A 17,615-nucleotide genomic window follows, 5' to 3' on the forward strand; every position below is an offset into this window, starting at 1 on the left:
AAAGATATCATCAATAAGTCATGATGACATGTATTTTTGTTATTTTAACATATTTAAATTAAGCCAATCATGTTTTAATTTCATTTTTTAAGTTATAAAGTTATTTAAGTTACGGTTCGACGTGTTCGGACCACGTGTTCAGATGTTCCCATCATTCCCGCAGCCCTGTTGGAAATTGTTTGTTTTTGTATTGACTTCTATGTAATTTACTCTTAGGAAAACTTACAGTGCATCCGGAAATTATTCATAGCGCTTCACTTTTTCCACATTTGTTTATGTTACAGCCTTATTCCAAAATGGATTAAACTCCTTTATTTCCTCAAAACTCTACACACAATACCCCATAATGACAATGTGAAAAAAGATTTTTTTAAATTGTTGCAAATTTATTAAAAATAAAAAACCTGAAAAATCACATGTATGTAAGTATTCACATCATGAATTGCTGTGAAGCTCTAATTTGACCTCAGGTACATTGTTTCCACTGATTATCCTTGAGATGTTTCAGCAGCTATATTGGAGTTCACCTGTGGTAAATTCAGTTGATTGGACATGATTAGAAAAGGCATACACCTGTCTAAATAAGGTCCCAGGGTTGATAGTGCATGTCAAAGCACAAACCAAGCATGAAGACAAAGGAATTGTCTGTAGACCTCTAAGACAGGATTGTCTCGAGGCACAAGGCTGGGGAAGGTTACAGAAAAATCTCTGCTGCTCTGAAAGTTCCATTGAGCACAGTGGCCTCTGTCATCCGTAAGTGGAAGATGTTAAGAACTACCAGGACACTTCCTAGAGCTGGCCAGCCATCTAAGCTGAGTGATAAGGGGAGAAGGGCCTTAGTCAGGGAGGTGATCAATAACCTCACTAACCTCGCCAGCATTCTTCTGTGGAGAGAGGGGAACCTTACAGAAGGACAACCATCGGCTATAATTACTGCCAAAGGTGCATCAACAAAGTATTGAGCAAAGGCTGTGAATACTTGTGTACATGTGATTTTTCAGGTTTTTTATTTTTTATAAATTTTTTCAAAAAATCTTTTTTTCACATTCTCATTATTGGGTATTGTGTGTAGAATTTTTGAGGAAATAAATTAATTTAATCCATTTTGGAATAAGGCTGTAACATAAAAAAAAATGTGGAAAAAGTGAAGTGCTATGAATACTTTCCGGATGCACTGTATGAACCCAGGACAAGTGGTTACACTTTATCATGCTGCTGACTTATTGATTATACATAACTGATAATGAATAATACTGATGATGATGATGATGATGATTAATATAAAATTATTGAATGTATTTTGGAAGTTGCAGTTGTGTTTTTGTCTTGTGAGAGTTGACAACAAATACAGCCCTGTAGTGCACCATTGTTGTCTTGTTTATGCTTAAAGGTATAGTTCACTCAAAGTGAAAATTGCCTCATTGTTTACATTCCCTCATGTGGTTATAAACCTTTATGCGTTTCTTTCTTGTGTTGAACACAGAAGAAGATATTTTTGGAGAATGCAGGTTGACAGAGCTCCGATTAACTGTTTTTTTCGATTGGAAAAAAATTATGGAAGTCAACCAGCATTTTTCAAAATATTTTCTTTTTTGTTCAACAGAAGAAACAAACCCAAATAGGCTTTAAAAAAAGTGAAGGGTGAGTAAAAGATTTTTGAAAATACAATTTTTGGGTGAACTATCCCTTTAAGCATGCATGCCTATAGACACAATACAGCGGGGGAAATAAATAAACTTTTTCCTGGTAATAATATTTTTAAAGGAGCTGTTGACATGGAATTGAACTAGATTTAGGCGACTAAAAACTCAAACAATACAAACATAAAAGTAAAACAAACCAAAAAAATAATCTATAAAAAAATAATAACAATGACATAAGGAGAAGGTAGTGAACTACTGAAATGTATTTAATACTTTATATAAAAGGCTTTTTTGGTGATGGCAGCTTAAAGACGCCTCTCATATAGAGAATGTAGTTACATGTATTCCTCAGGTGAGATTTTCTTTCACAGACAGAGTGTAAAAATCTTGATGGTTCCCTGGACCTTGTCTATTAAATCTAAACTTTAATTTGTATTTTCTATTGGATTCAAGTGAGGTCATTGGCTGGGCCATTCTACAACTTGGTTTTCTTTCTCTGAAAGCATTTGAGAGTTGCCTTGGCTGTGTTTTGGATCACTGTCTTGCTGAAATGTCCACTCGGGTTTCATCTTCATCATCCTGCTAATGTAGATGTTAGACTGAAGCAGTGGATATTAATTTAGAGATGAAGAGCAAATGGTTGCTGAATAACTACTGAGAGATTTCAGCTGCTGTCTGGGCTTTCACTGCCTTTCTACACCTCCCTTTCTTCATGTGTTCAATACTTTTTCCCTGTGTCATTTCGTTTTATTAAACGTAACTTCATTTGTAAACTAATTAGATTTGTTTTCTTTTCATATATGGATTTATTTGGTTGTTACCAACATCCGGTGAAAATTTTAAGTAAACGGCACCTTTGGAAATATGTTTTCTGAGAAAAATGGTGACGTGTTCAGCACTTAATTTCTCTGCTGTATGTAATTTGCAAGTGCATAAAGACACTGTATGTCTTCAAGACAATCATGTTTTTGCTGTTTGCACATAACCAATAACGATATAATTTTCTAAAATCTGTTGTCATATGCATGGATGACCAAAAAGTGCTTTATTGAAAACGCTGTTGTGCAAACAGCCCCCTGTAAAGCAATAAATAAGCAACCTCTAAGCAATAAAGCTTTGGTTCAGGTCTGCAGGTTAATGACCCCGTGTCTGGCAGTGGAGGCTCAGTGGGGTGTGGTTTGATTTTGGATTAAGTCCATCGGAAACATAATTACACCATCATGAGACCGGCCTGTGCTTTGAGTAGATCTATGAGCTCTGACAGCGCTCTACTCACTCCCTTTGAATACCTTTCTCTCATCGTCTTTTTATCTCTACTTCACTGTTTTCTGGTGAGAAAGGAGGTCACGAGCACGAAGCGACATTCTTTTCTGTGTTCTCAAGCATTCTTTCGCTGCTTATGTAGCATGATCACGGATCAGCGGTGGCAGCGGCTCATGCAGGGAAAGCATTGTTTGATGACTCCAGCTCTTCCACACAGTGGCTTTTCCCTTATCCCCAGCTGCAGGAAAACACTCCTCCACCCTCTTTCCTGCTGCGTCCTCCACACACACATACACATTGAGCTACACATACATACCTTACACTTCAAAATAAACACATCGAAACACACACCTGCTCTCATTGTTTTAGCGATCAACTGCTCAGGATTGTTTTTGCTTGTTGTATCCATGCTGTTCAGATTACTCCAAACTATTGTGGAAACATATTGCTTCAAAACATTTGAGTAAACTCATTCATTCATTTTCCTTTAGCTTAGTCCCTTTATACATCAGGGGTCATCACAGCGGAATGAACCGCTTATCGGGCATATGTTTTACACAGCGGATGTCCTTCCAGCTGCAACCCAGTACTGGGAAACATCCATACACACTCATTCACACACATACACTACAGACAATTTAGTTTATTCAATTCACCTACATGTGTTTAGACTGTGGGGAAACCGGAGCACCCGGAGGAAACCCACGCCTAGACTGGGAGGACATTCAAACTCCACACAGAAATGGCATCTGACCAAGCCGAGACTCGAACCAGCGACTTTCTTGCTGTGAGGCGACAGTGCTACCCACTGAGCTAACGTAGTGCCCATTTGGGTAAACTAACTCATATATTTTAAGTTAGTAGAACTTCATTTTGTTTTGTACTCCAACAACATGTTTGTGTCAAGTGGTGTGACACGCATATTAATTCCTTAATGGCACAAATCATTAATCCTGAATCCTCACATTAGCACTCACCATATTTGGATTTTGTTAGCTCACATTGCTAGTTTTATGGTGAACAATTCATCTGTGCATGTCTTTAAGAAAAAAATAATTGCTTGCCCTTGTGATCTAAAATTGAAATCTGAAAATGACAACCTATTTGTCAGATTACGTCTGTCTGAGATATTGGGCGTGGCTAACATACTTAACCAGGCCCCTCCAACTGTCGGTTTTAACAGAGCTATGATAACAAACAGAAACAGTGAGGAGGAGGTGTCCGTTACGTTGTAAAATCTCTCCTGAAACCCTTTTTCCTTGATCTTTTCCTTGAATGAAATGCCTACTTTACTACATCCAATCAGCTCACCGTAGAAAAAACAAGCCACACCCCCTTCTCATTTATATGTTTTTTTCTCTAGGAACGGCGTTACAATACGAACAACAACAAAAAAAAGGTCGCAGCTTCTGGTTCATGCAGACTCTCAAATTATGAATAGCTAAATAAAAAAATCTATATCAAACTATATAAAAAACTATATAAAGCACAAAATGATTAACTAATCAGTGTCTCTCTATGTTAATGTTGTGCATAAACTTAATTTCAACACTTTTATTTCCTTATACATTCTGATGCAAAACATGGTGGATATTAGGAATTATCTTCTACTCAGTCAGATCACCTTAAGGGCGCACTCACACAGTTGCCTTGAACCGTGCCAAAGCACGATAGTGCCCCCTCCCCTCTCCCCAGACGGCCTACACTCATACTGCATCTTTACCTTCCGAGTCGGAGCATGCTTACATCATCGATGATTCGACTGTTCAGTTTAACAGGAAGAGAAGCGCTCTCACTCAGCACAGTTGACATTGTTTTATATTGTTTTAGTCGTTTGGGATGCAGTGACACAGTCAAATATTTTGCAGATCAAAATTTATTGAACAGTTATTGAACAGATCCACCACTTTTTTTTAATAATTATTATTTTTTTGTATAGGACAGTAGAGAGTATTGACAGGAAAGCATGGGGAGCAGAGAGAGGGGAAGGATCGGTAAAGGACTGCAAGGCAGGAATTAAACTCGGGTCACCGTGAACACAGGAGTGCATGTGTCGACGCACTAACCACTACACCACTGGCGCCGACCAGATCCACCACTTTTGATGCTCATAAATGAAAGACCTTGTGCTGCAGGCATTAGGAGGTTTGCTGAAGGTGCAGCTGACGTGCAGCGAGGGGTTTGCGTTTTTAATAAACTACGACAGTTTGCGTTCATTAAAAAGTAAGAATGATAAATAAATCCATATGAAACTGTCCCTTAAAAGTGATGTTGTGTCTTCAGTTTCGGGCTCAGGTGCGCTTTGCACTCACACTACATGCGTACCACCCAACCAACTGTAAAGCCCAACCAAACCGAGCTCTGGCACACCTCTTCCAACCGGGCCAAGGCCGGCCAACTAAACTGAGACCAATTCAGTGCACTCACACTTGTCAAACGAACCAGGGAACACGCCTGGGCAAGGTTTGGATAACATAGTGTGAATGCACCCTAATACAGTGTTTCTCAACCATGTTCCTGGAGGCCCAACAACACTGCATTGTTTGGATGTCCCCATTTGTCTGTCACATCCATCACAGGTATTTCATTCTCTGCTAATGAGCTGATGATCTGAATCAGGTGCGTTTGGTTAAGGAGACATGGACTGCGTCCGAAATCGTATATTCTTCCATAAAATATAGTATGTTAAAAACAGTATGCGAGTTGAGTAGTATGTATAAAAACAGTATGCGAGAAGTACTCGGATGACCTACTACTTCCTGCGAGATTTTGAAGTCTGCATATAATGCATGCTACGCTATCCCATGTTGCCCCATGAGAGAATTCATGAATGGGAGTGAAGCGACACAACTGACGAGGTTAGGTCACGTGATCAAGACAAAATGCCGGATGTAGCATGTAGCAAAATGTAGGATGTAGTTCCATTCATACTACTAACATTCATACTGTATAGAACAGACTTTTCTAATGGTCGAGTAGTAAATTCAAATTCAATTGCTGTACCTACTGATTAGTAGGCGATTTCGGACACAGCCATGGAAAATATGCAGAGCTGGAGGTCCTCCAGGAATGTGGTTGAGAAACACTGCCTTAATACATAAACATTTTGAGTTTTCATAAATGAATTCTATAAGGTACAATAAATTGTTATAAATAAGCATATATATAAATATAAATAAATAAACATAAATAGGGTGTTTTTTTAACAGTAAATTGTGCTAGAAGTCTTAACTATTGCCAATGTGTGTTGGTCAGAATATACTCGCTTACATGTGGAGAACATCCTCTGAAGTCAGACCTGAACAGGAAGAGCGGGAGCACTTTTGCTTCTTATTCCCTACGGGCTTTCCTGTGCGCCAGCAGAAGAAAAATAAAGGCTGAACAATAGATCTGGGGTTCTGGGTTTGTGTACTGCTCTGAATAGGTTGCAGACCAAGACAGATTTATGATGTTAATGGTAATAATGTACTTTTTTTTAAACATAACAATATACTTGAGCTCCTTTCAGGGAGGTACTGTATATGCTTTTACTATATTTTTTTATTTATTTATCTTTTTAATGGAATTTAAGATCAGAAGTGTCAATTAAGGCAGTGAATAATGTTACAAAAAATCTGTTTCATCTAAATACCCTTTAAACTTCTTATTCATCATCATATTACTAAAAAAATGGATACATATTGTAAATAAAGTGAGCAGTTGTCTTTCTCATGCACCAATCAGTTCAAGCTTTCCACCAAAGCAATCCTTACATTTCAAATTGTATTAAAATGTTTTATAACTTTATAGACCTCAATAATCATAAAGGTTTATCATTTATAATCTGACCCACAGTAAGAAGGTCGCTGGTTTGAGTTCGACCTGGGTCAGTTGGCATTTCTGTGTGCAAACCCTACACAGAAATGCCAACTGACCCACCCAGGACTCAAGCTAGCGACCTTCTTGCTGTGAGGCGACAGTGCTAACCACTGAGCCACTGTATCACCCACCATTCATCCAACAAAAATAAAATCTAATTAATGTAAAAAAAAAAACACTAATCTGTATTTCTTGCTTATCTTTCTTGACTGTTTATGATAATTCTCATCTGAAAGCCACTGTGGATAAGAGTATCAGCTGAATGACCATGCATGTCGAAATAACCTCGAACAGTCGCTGAAATGAAACACTTTCGCCTGTTATTATCTGAAAAATGTTCTTGATGTTTCGCACGTCAGACTTAGATATGTATCAGACTTTGACTTTGTACTAAACAGGAAGTTTGTTCTTTCCAGGTCAACCATGTACAGGATGGACAGAGCATTCAGGAGGCCTCAATGGTGTTTTCAGAAAAGATGTCTCCTGTTCTGGCTTCGGCTCCCAGCGTCGGCTCTATTCCTGCAAAGACCGGTAGCGTCTTCAGCTCCGAGAACCACAATGTCCTCGGGTGAGTGAATAAGTGAGTGAGTGAGTGAGTAACGGATTGACCAAACCAGTGGTGTAGTCCTAAAACAAGGGGGTGTACTATAACCCACCTGACCCAAATTTTAAATAAAAGCAGACAAAGAAACAATGAAAGTTAATGTTTCTAAGATTCATTAGCGATATATATATATATATATATATATATATATTAGTGGTGGGATATTAACATGCTGCGTTAACGCGAGAATAAAAAAATATCGCCGTTAATCTATTCTCAAAGTTAGGTTGGGAGCTGGGTCTATTCTACACAAGCTATGATGACTTTCACCTTGATATTTTAGTGCGGATGTATACCTGACTGGTGAGCCGTCTGACAAAAAAGTGCCCTTTTGAATTAAATCAGCAGAATGCCCTTCTGGATCTTTACACTTACTTCAAAGACACTATTGACTAAGTTTTCCTGGACATTTGTGATCTAGTTATTTGCCTCAATAGACAATAATATAATTATGGTGTTTACGTGAAGTGCTTTCATGTAGGAGTTTCCTGTAATTTTGGGTGACTTTAAGTGCAGTGCGGCAGTTTCAGCTTCACTCATGAGCATTTCATTCATGCCCCCGTGACAAACTGGGGTATTAGACGCAAATAAGGAAGAAGGACTGGTGGAAGAGTGTTGTGGAATTTAATAACGCACGCCGAATGGAAAGAAAAAAACTTTTGCATTTCACGATGTGTGTGTGTGTGTGTGTGCGGGTGTGTGCGGTCCTTTACTAACAGCTGCATGTGTGGATCTTGTCAGAAAATATGTCGAAAAGTCCTACTAATATTTTGATTGCGGTGTTTACTTTAATAATGCCGCTAATATATGCAAACTCAACATCTTAATTCCATTTCTGTTTAGTTCAGTTATGACTTTAGTTAATTAAGGTTATCAAAAATCGCGTTTCGAGCTTATGTAGGCCTACAGTTCAAAATTCATGTTTAACTGAATAAACAGTTAGTAAACACAAGCACATCTTATTGAACATCATTTATTTTCATCACCAATTATCATAGTAGAGCAGTTTCTCAAGCAGTTTGTGATGAAATTTAGAAACAGGAGATGAACCCCCGGTCTAATGTGCCACCTGGCTTGAGAAACCCATTCTCAAAGACTTAATTTAAGTCATTATTTGGGTAGCACACATATTCTGAATGCCTTCGGCAGATTTCAAATGACTCATTTTAATCTAGATTAATCTAGATTAATTCCAAGATTACAGTGAGATTAATCTAGATTAAAAAAAATATCTATGCCCACCAATAATATATATATATATATATATATATATATATATATATATATATATATATATATATATATATATATATATATATATATATATATATATATATATAATACAATGTTTGTTTAATATGTTAGGGTTGTATACAAAACTAGCAGTATTCCACTGTATTGCATAGATATTTCTGAATGAGCCAAATAGGCTAAACACACCTGTTTACTGTAGTACAAATCACTTTCTATACTCAAGTAAAATGTTTCCACGTATTAACTTTTTACTTTCAACTTTTTTAACTTTTTACTTTTTAAATTCAAACATATAAAATATTTACAGGCTGATTTACATATTTCACTATCAAAATACAAGTCATAATAGTAAATCACTTTTAATATGATACAACACATGATGTTTCACTCTGATGTCACTCTGATGTCTGATATGCAGTTAAAATAAGTACATTCACTGAGTGGATCTGTCACTGTGCTTAACCCTGTGTATGAATATGGTATAGTTAATGCCACAAGCACTGTAATGTGTTTAATGTTCATAGTTTATTTTGAAATAAACACAGCGAAATGTTCATTGAAAGTTTTCGCGGGAGGAAACAGCTGTGATGAGGGGGGAAGCGCAGAGGAAACAGTAGATGAGGAAACCAATCCGTCACCGTTTTCATATCAAATTTAAAGTGGACTGAGGTGGTAATTTAGTAGTGTACAGTTCTTGAGCTAATCATTTTGGGGGGGCTAAATAAAAATATTAGGGGGGGGGGGGGGGGGTTGTAGGGGGGGGGGGGGGGGGGGGGGGGGCTAAAATGATGGCCATGCTTATTTTTATAATGTTACCTCTCACAAAATGTTCTCACAGCTGCTGCGGTTGTCAGGGGGCGGGAAATGGCACAAGTTACACAAAAATACACCAATTGCAACAAATTAAGATGCGAGTTAAAAAAAAAACATTTGATGTACAGTTAAAGGGGACACGAATACACGTAAATTAGGTTACTGTAATCAGCAAAACAAGTGAGTAAGTTGTAATACTCAAATAGCTCGTGGAAAAAAGTAGCCATATGAGTATACGTGTGTATGGCCCGACTACACCACTGGACAAAACCCTGGGAGAGATGGAGACTTTCAAGATGAGTTCCATGTATAAAATGGCAATATTGCTTTTGTGAGCTGAGGAAATGCTGGAGCTTCAGACTTTTCAACTTTATTGCCTAAGGCCTTAATAAGTCATTTGGAATCACTTTCAACTTTTTGATGCTAAAACTCTCTAATGCTCACCAAGGATACATTCATTCATTCATTTTCCTTCAGCTTAGTCCCTTTATTTATCACGGGTCGCCACAGCGGACTTATACAGCCATCAACTTATACAGCATATGTTTTACACAGCGGATGCCCTTCCAACCGCAACCTAATACTCGGAAACACCCATACACTCTCGCATTCACACGCGGTCATACACTACAGCCAAATTAATTTATTCAATTCACTTTATTTTTTTTGGCTGTGGGGGAGGACCTGGAGCATGCAAACTCCACACAGAAATGCTAACTGACCCAGCTGGGGCTCAAACCAGCGACCTTCTTGCTGTCAGGCAACAGTGCTAAACACTGAGCCACTGTGCCGCCCACAGAGGATGCATTCTTTTGACATACAGAAATAGAGTAAAGACAGTAATATTGTGAAATATTATTAGCATTTAAAGTTATGTTTAGCATTTTAAAATATTAAAAAAATGTAAATGATCCTATGATGGCAAAGCTGAATTTTACTGCAGTCTTCTTCTGAAATCATTTTAATGCACTGATTTGGTGCTCAAAAAACTTTTATTATTATTAGGGATGCACTGATTTTGGCTGATACAAATTTCAACAAAAAGTATTTGGGCAATTACGATACTGCGCTATAGCTGAATTGAATAAACTAAATTGTCTGTAGTGTATGTGTATAAGTCCTGGTCCTCCAGGTTGGGAGATGAGCATTGGGCTAATGACCCACCTCGTAAAAATGACGTTACAAAACACCAGCACAATGTAGCTAAACATCAAATTTAATATAAACGACCCTGGGAGTAAGTAAGTTTTCTTTTAGCATCATTACCATTTATTTGATATATAATAAATAACATTTAATAAATATAACTAATAAAGTTACTGTTGCTAAATAAAAATGATACATTTTGCTGCTCCAGAAAAATACATTTTTATACCAAACTTGCTCTCCCAATCTGACATCTGACATTTTGTTCATATTCGATGCAGATCTGATATTTTCTAGATTATATTTAGTATTTTTTTGCAAGTATTTTTTGATTTTGCTCTGAGAAAGACTTTGGATTATTCCAAACACATGCAGCTCATGTAATGTAATTATAACAAATCAGAATCAGCCTTTTTTATTACTGCAAATATGCTGATAGCTTTAAATTAATCCAATATCAGCCTATTAATAACAGTGTCCAATACATCAGTGCATCCCAATTTAATGGTTTTATAATTATGTAAAAATGATTAAAGTATTTGATTTCCTTATTTATTGAAAAAAAAACATACAGACCCAAACAAACACAAATTATTATAACTTATAACAAATTAGCAAACTGCAGTTTTAAATTAATTTTTTTTATTTCTCAAGCTCATTAACCCAGGGTGAATTTGGACTCGATGTTAATAGTTTTATGCTTAATCAGGGTGAAGAAAAAATAGTTGCTGAAATCTAATGTAAATTAATAGATTTCATAAATGTTACTTTTCTTCACATGGAAACGTATATATTTATTATTATAGTTTATTGTCTGACGTGTAAACTGGTCTGTAGCACTTATGCGACCTTGGTTGGGCAAAGTTAGATCAGCTAGTGCTTCTGTGCTTTCATTATTTGTCTGGTCCATTAGTCTGGCTTATAGTCTGAGCCATTATTTTATGAAGTCAGGTCAGATTACACCAAATATGACGTGTCTTGGCCTGAGATAATTTTTTTAATCAGTAGCTGTTCACCTCCATGTCTGTCTCTGCCTTTCCCTGCATGGCACAGCAAGATTTGATGAAACTTATTTAATGTGATTTAATAAATTAATTTAATTTTATTATTGAGTCTATTTTGAGAATAAATGGGCAGACAATACTTAAGAAATGTACGAAGATGTTTTAACACAAAAATGAATTCTTCTTTCTTTTCGGTTTAGTCTCTTTATTAATCAGTGGTCGCCACAGTGGGATGAACCGCCAACTTATCCAGCATATGTTTTACGCAGCAGATGCCCTTCCAGCCGCAACCCAGCACTGGGAAACACCCATACTCTCTCATTCTCACACATTTTAGCTTTTTAGCTTAGACAGTTTAGCTTACCCAATTCACCTATAGCGCATGTCTTTGGACTGTGGGGGAACTGGAGCACCCAGTGGAAACCCACAAGAACAAGGGGAGAACTTGCAAACTCTACAAAGAAATGCCAACTGACCCAACCAAGGCTTAAACCAGCGTCCTTTTTACTGTAAGGCGACAGTGCTACCCACTGAGCCGCCGTGCCGCCCCCAAAAATGAATTAAAATTAAAAAAAGACTACAGAGTAGCGGATTGCCATATTTATTGTTTATGATACCATCATGTTGTTTATGTAACTGCAGGTTAACTATGTCTATTTATAATAACTTTTACTGTTAAAAACTATTAGTTACTAGTTAGTTAAACTTATGAAGTTATTTTGGTAAAGCTGTTTTGAAACAATAATTATTGTGAAAAGCGCTATACAAATACACTTGAATTGAATTTTACTGCTGTTTTAGCTGACATTATTGAGTTTGATGCTCATTTTGCAAAAAACAAAAACCCATTGAGTGTCCAAAAGCATGTAATCTGTGATAAAGCTTTTTAAAATGGAGTTAGAATGAGCAAATATAGGTTATAAAAGCAAAAACATAATATTTATAAGATTTAGTAAAGTAATATCACACAAACAAGAGTGATGTTTTCCTGAATATCTTTTCTTGAGCACAGTCATAGATGTAATATTGATTTTATACAACTGTTTATCAAACATAATATATGTTAATTGAGTTAAATTTCAGATACAATATTATCTGCTTTTTTTTACCAACAAACATTGTTCCAGACAAACCCAGAGCAGAATATTTGTCCATCTCACAGAAACACTATTACAATTCATTCCTGAATAAATCTGTTTTGAACAAACATTCAACGATTCATTCATAAAGAGAGTCATTTGCTTAATTTCTAAATGAATCAGTGGTTTCATCAAATCGTTTGAATGAACGATTCAGTGAATCACTTGAAAATGCATAGAAATTGCTAAATAAATATCTTGCTGTGATTTTACCAGCAGATTTCTGTTAACACTACAGTATGTTTAAGAACAGAGTATAGAAGTCCAAATTTCAATATCTCAGTATATCTGTGAAAAGATCTCACTCATGATTTTAATATTAATTTCCTCATTCAGTTCATTCTTTTCTTCTTAAAAGTGTAGTTCACCCAAAAATAAGGATATACTCATTATTTAATCCCCCTATCGTGCAGGGATGCCCAAACTTTTATTTTTATTTATTTTTTTACTTTTAATTTCAGTTTTTTGTAGCTCAGCAATTAAACAAAAGGTCATGTAAAATTAGAAATGACGATCTCTGTTTAAGGGATTCGCCCCAACCTTCCCCATCATTTGTCCATCTTTTCTCTGATTGGTTGGCGGGCTAAATCAAAGGTTACCATGGACCAACTTTGGCCCGTGGGCCCTCGATTAGGCATCTCTGCCATAGTGGCTCAAAACTTCTAAGTTTCTTTCTTCAGTTGAACACAAATGTAGATGTGTGAAGAAAGCTGAAAACCTGTAACCATTGACTTCCATAGTAGGAAAAACTGATACAATGGAAGTCAATGGATACAGGTTTCCACATTTTTAAAAAATGTGTTTCGCAGAAGAAAAAAAAACTTACAAAGGTTTGAAACAAGTAGAGTGAGTGAATTTTGGGGTTAATTATCCTTTTAAATACACAGTCTTGACCCAGTTTTCTTTTCGGAGTTTAATACTGAAGAGTGTTTGTCTTGCTCATTTCTTGTGTTACACACAGCGGTAAGAACTATTTTCTGTCCTCAGTTACCCGGAGCGCTCTTTCAGCCGGCCATCTCACTGTACATCCCCATCTATAGAAGTGAGTTCCAGCCCATCCGACCAGACGGACACCATTCGCAAACCCTCTGCTGGCAGGGGCAAGAGACGCAGGAGGAACCCTGAGCTGGATGAGTCCCAGTACGAAACCGAGTACACCACCGGAGGAGAGACCGCCGACGACTTTGACCAGGATCTGTGGACACGGTAAGAGTTTGCTACTGTTCTCTGCTCTGGGAGACCAGCAGCACTGAAGTTTACAGGAGATTAACATCTCTGGCATGCTAACGTAATAGACTATATTTGGGTTATTGTGTCAAAGGTCTTTGAATTTGTGTGCATGCTCACGGGTTGTTTGCTGTGGTGAGTTAAAAAACAGATGGGGTTTCACTCATTGTTTGAGCTATAGTCTAAATCTAGACAAGGAAAATATCTGATATAAAATGTGATCCTAAACCACAAAACCATAAGTGTACATTTTTCAAAATTGAGATTTATGTATTATCTGAAAGCTGAATAAATGAACTTTCCATTGATGTACGCTTTGTTAAGATAGGACAATATCTGGACAATATGACAATATCTGGAATCTTAGGGTTTAAACAAATTTGCATATTAAGAAAATCGCTATTAAAGATGTTCAAATCAAGTTGTAAACAATACACATTACTTATCAAAAATTAGTTTTGATATATTTACAGTGGGAATTGTACAAAATATCTTCATGGAACATGATCTTTAATACATATTATAATAATTTTTGGCATAATTATTATTATTTTTTTGATCCATACAATGTATTTTTGGTTATTGCCTAAAACCTAAAATATACACAAATAAATAAATAAATAATCAAATTTGTTTTATTTTATTTTATTTTATTTAAAAAATTTAATAAAAAAAATTAATTATAAAATAAAATAATAAAATTATAAAATAAAAAATTTAATTTAATTTAATTTAATAAATAAATAATTAAATTAAATAAACAGTCTAAACTTTTAGAAATGGTTAATTCATTAAATAATATAAACAATGGACAGTATGTTTTAACAGTATTTATAATTTTTTTGTTTAACTCAAACACTTAACTCATCACCCTGTTAAGAGTCTTGAAAACCAGAAATATATTTGCATTTAGAAACAGGGATATGAAACACAGCATTGTCTGATGATAAAATGTATTAGTTACTGCTGACATTTACATTAATATTCATGAATGCTGTGGAAGTATTGTTTATTGTTAGCTCAGTATATTTACTTGTGTAGTTAACAAATTACAAATAAAACCACACCGTAAAATGTAACTAAAATAAACAAACAGCTAATTCTGAAAATAGTCTGACTACTAGTTTCTAACAACATATCTGTGAATTATGGTGTCTTACACCATTTCTCTGCAAATCATATAGATTTGATAATGGTAGTATTTCACTCTAGTAAGATTTCAATAAATTCAGGAATTTATATTTTGCGCTTTAGCTAAATTTTGGCAAATGGGGGTTTTAATATAGTGAAATTTGAGGAATTGTGCAATTTAAAATTAACAGAATTTCTGTGGATTATAGTATGTTACATTTTCACAAATTTCAGAAGATTACTGTACTTACATAAGCAACATTTTTGCAAATTATGTTTTTAATTCCATTGAAAACTGTACGATAATGCCCAAAACACACTGTAAAAAGTGATTAATTACTTTATTGTTAAAAAGTGGGTTAACTCGTTGTAACTCGGAACTGTTCATTTATAATTATTAAAAAGAAAGTGTATTTATAATTTTGCACATATTTCATCTACTTTTTGCACATGGTTCATTTATAGTTTTAAGGCAACAGTTTTACTCACTTTTTAAAGAAAAGTCAACCAATCACTTTTTTACAATGCACCACTCAGTCAGAGGTCATTTTCAAATGAAACAGCTTTCTGATGGTCGGTGTCACAAATTTGCAAGTCTTGATAAATCTGGAAAAGCTGCATGGGGAATCTTTACATTCTCACACAACATCTTTGATCATTTGTTTTCCTGCTTTATCATGTGAAGAGTTTAGATGAAAAAACTTCTAAAGTGAGCATTTTTATCAGGCTCCTTTGTGCATGTTCAGTAATATCACTTTTATGGCAAATAATTCCTTTTCCTGGACTTTAAAATGAAATATCTTTCGATGGAAATTTCAATGGAAATTTCAGATGGCACTGAGAGGTTTTTGCATCTGAACTCTTCATGTGTTCCTAACTGGATTCTGCAGGTGTAATATCCGTGAACAGCAGCAAATGTGTGCCTTTTCTGGGTTAATACTGTAGGTGTGTTTTGTGGTGTCGCAACTGGTTATCAGTTCAAATTCCACAGCAGTTAATCCATCAAATACCAGCATTCAGGGTGTTTAACTCTAGCTTACTCTTGAGGGGTTATTGCCAAAAATCTGTTTCTCTGAATAAACTATATCTACTACTGTAGATGATCAGAAAAGACAATACTTCCATGTTAACTGTCCTCTGTTTGATTCCCTCTCAGTCTGTATCCAGAGATCACATCTGACCCCCAGCGACACGACTATAAGAAAGAGTTTGACACAGACCTCAGGTCCTACAAGGAAGTCTGTGCTGAAATGGATGATATCAACGACCAGATAAACAAGCTGAGCAGAGAACTGGACACCCTCGATGAGGGAACGTCCAAGTATCAGGTGAGCGGCTCGAACATTTAGCCTAAATCTGTCTTTTTATGCTTTTTTAGAGTTTGAACTTTATTAATGTGTAATGAATAAAATAATAAAGTTCATCTTTATTCTTGATTTAAAAAAACAAAACAACGGGTGGCACAGTGGCTTAGTTGGTAGCACTGTTGTCTCACAGCAAGAAGGTTGCTCGTTTGAGTCCCGGCTGGGCCAATTGGCAACTCTGTGTGGAGTTTGCATGTTCTCCCCGTGTTGGCGTGGGTTTCCCCCGGGTGCTCCGGTTTCCCCCACAGTCTAAAGACATGCACTATAGGTATTGAATAAGCGACTGTAAATTGGTCGTAGCTTATGTGTGTGAATGAGTGTGTATGGGTGTTTCCCAGTATTGGGTTGCAGTTGGAAGGGCATTCGCTGTGTAAAACATACGCTGGATAAGTTGGCGGTTTATTGGTGATGACCCCAGATGAATAAAGAGACTAAGCTGAAGGAAAATGAATGAATATATGTTTCATACGTAAAATTTATGGAATTACATATACTTTTTTGACATTGATTTATGAATATTAATTTATGTAATTCTGAATGGTATCCTTAGTCTTCAGTAAGCAACAGTAATTAATTATGAGTGTGAAATATCTAAATAAACATAACAGTTTTAACTAAATTGCATTTAATTTGTTTAAAAATATATATATTTATGCTTAATAAAAGTTCATTTAGTTCCACCAGGTTTGTACATGGATTATATCGGTGTGGGGTGTGTTTCCCAAACAACGACGTTACTGCTGGTTGAACTATCATGATACGATGCATTGTTTGGGAAAAGAACAATGTAGTAATGAGTGTTTCCCAATACTGTAGATTCTCTGTCGCAGATCAATCGTTTGAACCACGTTAGTTATAACGTAAAACGTCCATAATAACGCTCTAAACGGGGTGGAGTTACAACTTCTATAGAGGAAAAAAAAACATATTTTTTTGTGCAAATTATATTGTTTTACACACATTTAAAAAAAGTGTATTTACTTATAAATTTGTTAATATTTATAAAAATCAGGCTGAAATATTAGTTTTGATAAATGTAATATTTTGAAAAAACACATCTACTCTTTTTCCATATTAATTGAACTATATGTAAACAGCACATACAGTATAGGGCCAATAGTTCCTTTACAAATATTATTGAGAATATTCGGTATTCTATTCTAAAACAT

At 35.8% G+C, this 17,615-nt stretch overlaps 1 protein-coding gene across 2 annotated transcripts in view; it reads left to right on the forward strand.

The window, feature by feature from the left end:
- si:ch73-61d6.3 (occludin) overlaps window positions 1-17,615 on the forward strand; it is a 38,975-nt gene that overhangs the window by 17,082 nt on the left and 4,278 nt on the right. For both annotated transcript variants that reach the window (XM_056463968.1, XM_056463969.1), the window contains exons 4-6: window positions 7,181-7,332; window positions 13,712-13,930; window positions 16,239-16,410. In XM_056463968.1, coding sequence (XP_056319943.1) covers window positions 7,181-7,332; window positions 13,712-13,930; window positions 16,239-16,410 — 543 coding nt within the window. The remainder of the gene's footprint in view (window positions 1-7,180; window positions 7,333-13,711; window positions 13,931-16,238; window positions 16,411-17,615) is intronic.

This window comes from Danio aesculapii, chromosome 8, assembly GCF_903798145.1.
Source record: "Danio aesculapii chromosome 8, fDanAes4.1, whole genome shotgun sequence".
Lineage (NCBI taxonomy): Eukaryota > Metazoa > Chordata > Actinopteri > Cypriniformes > Danionidae > Danio > Danio aesculapii.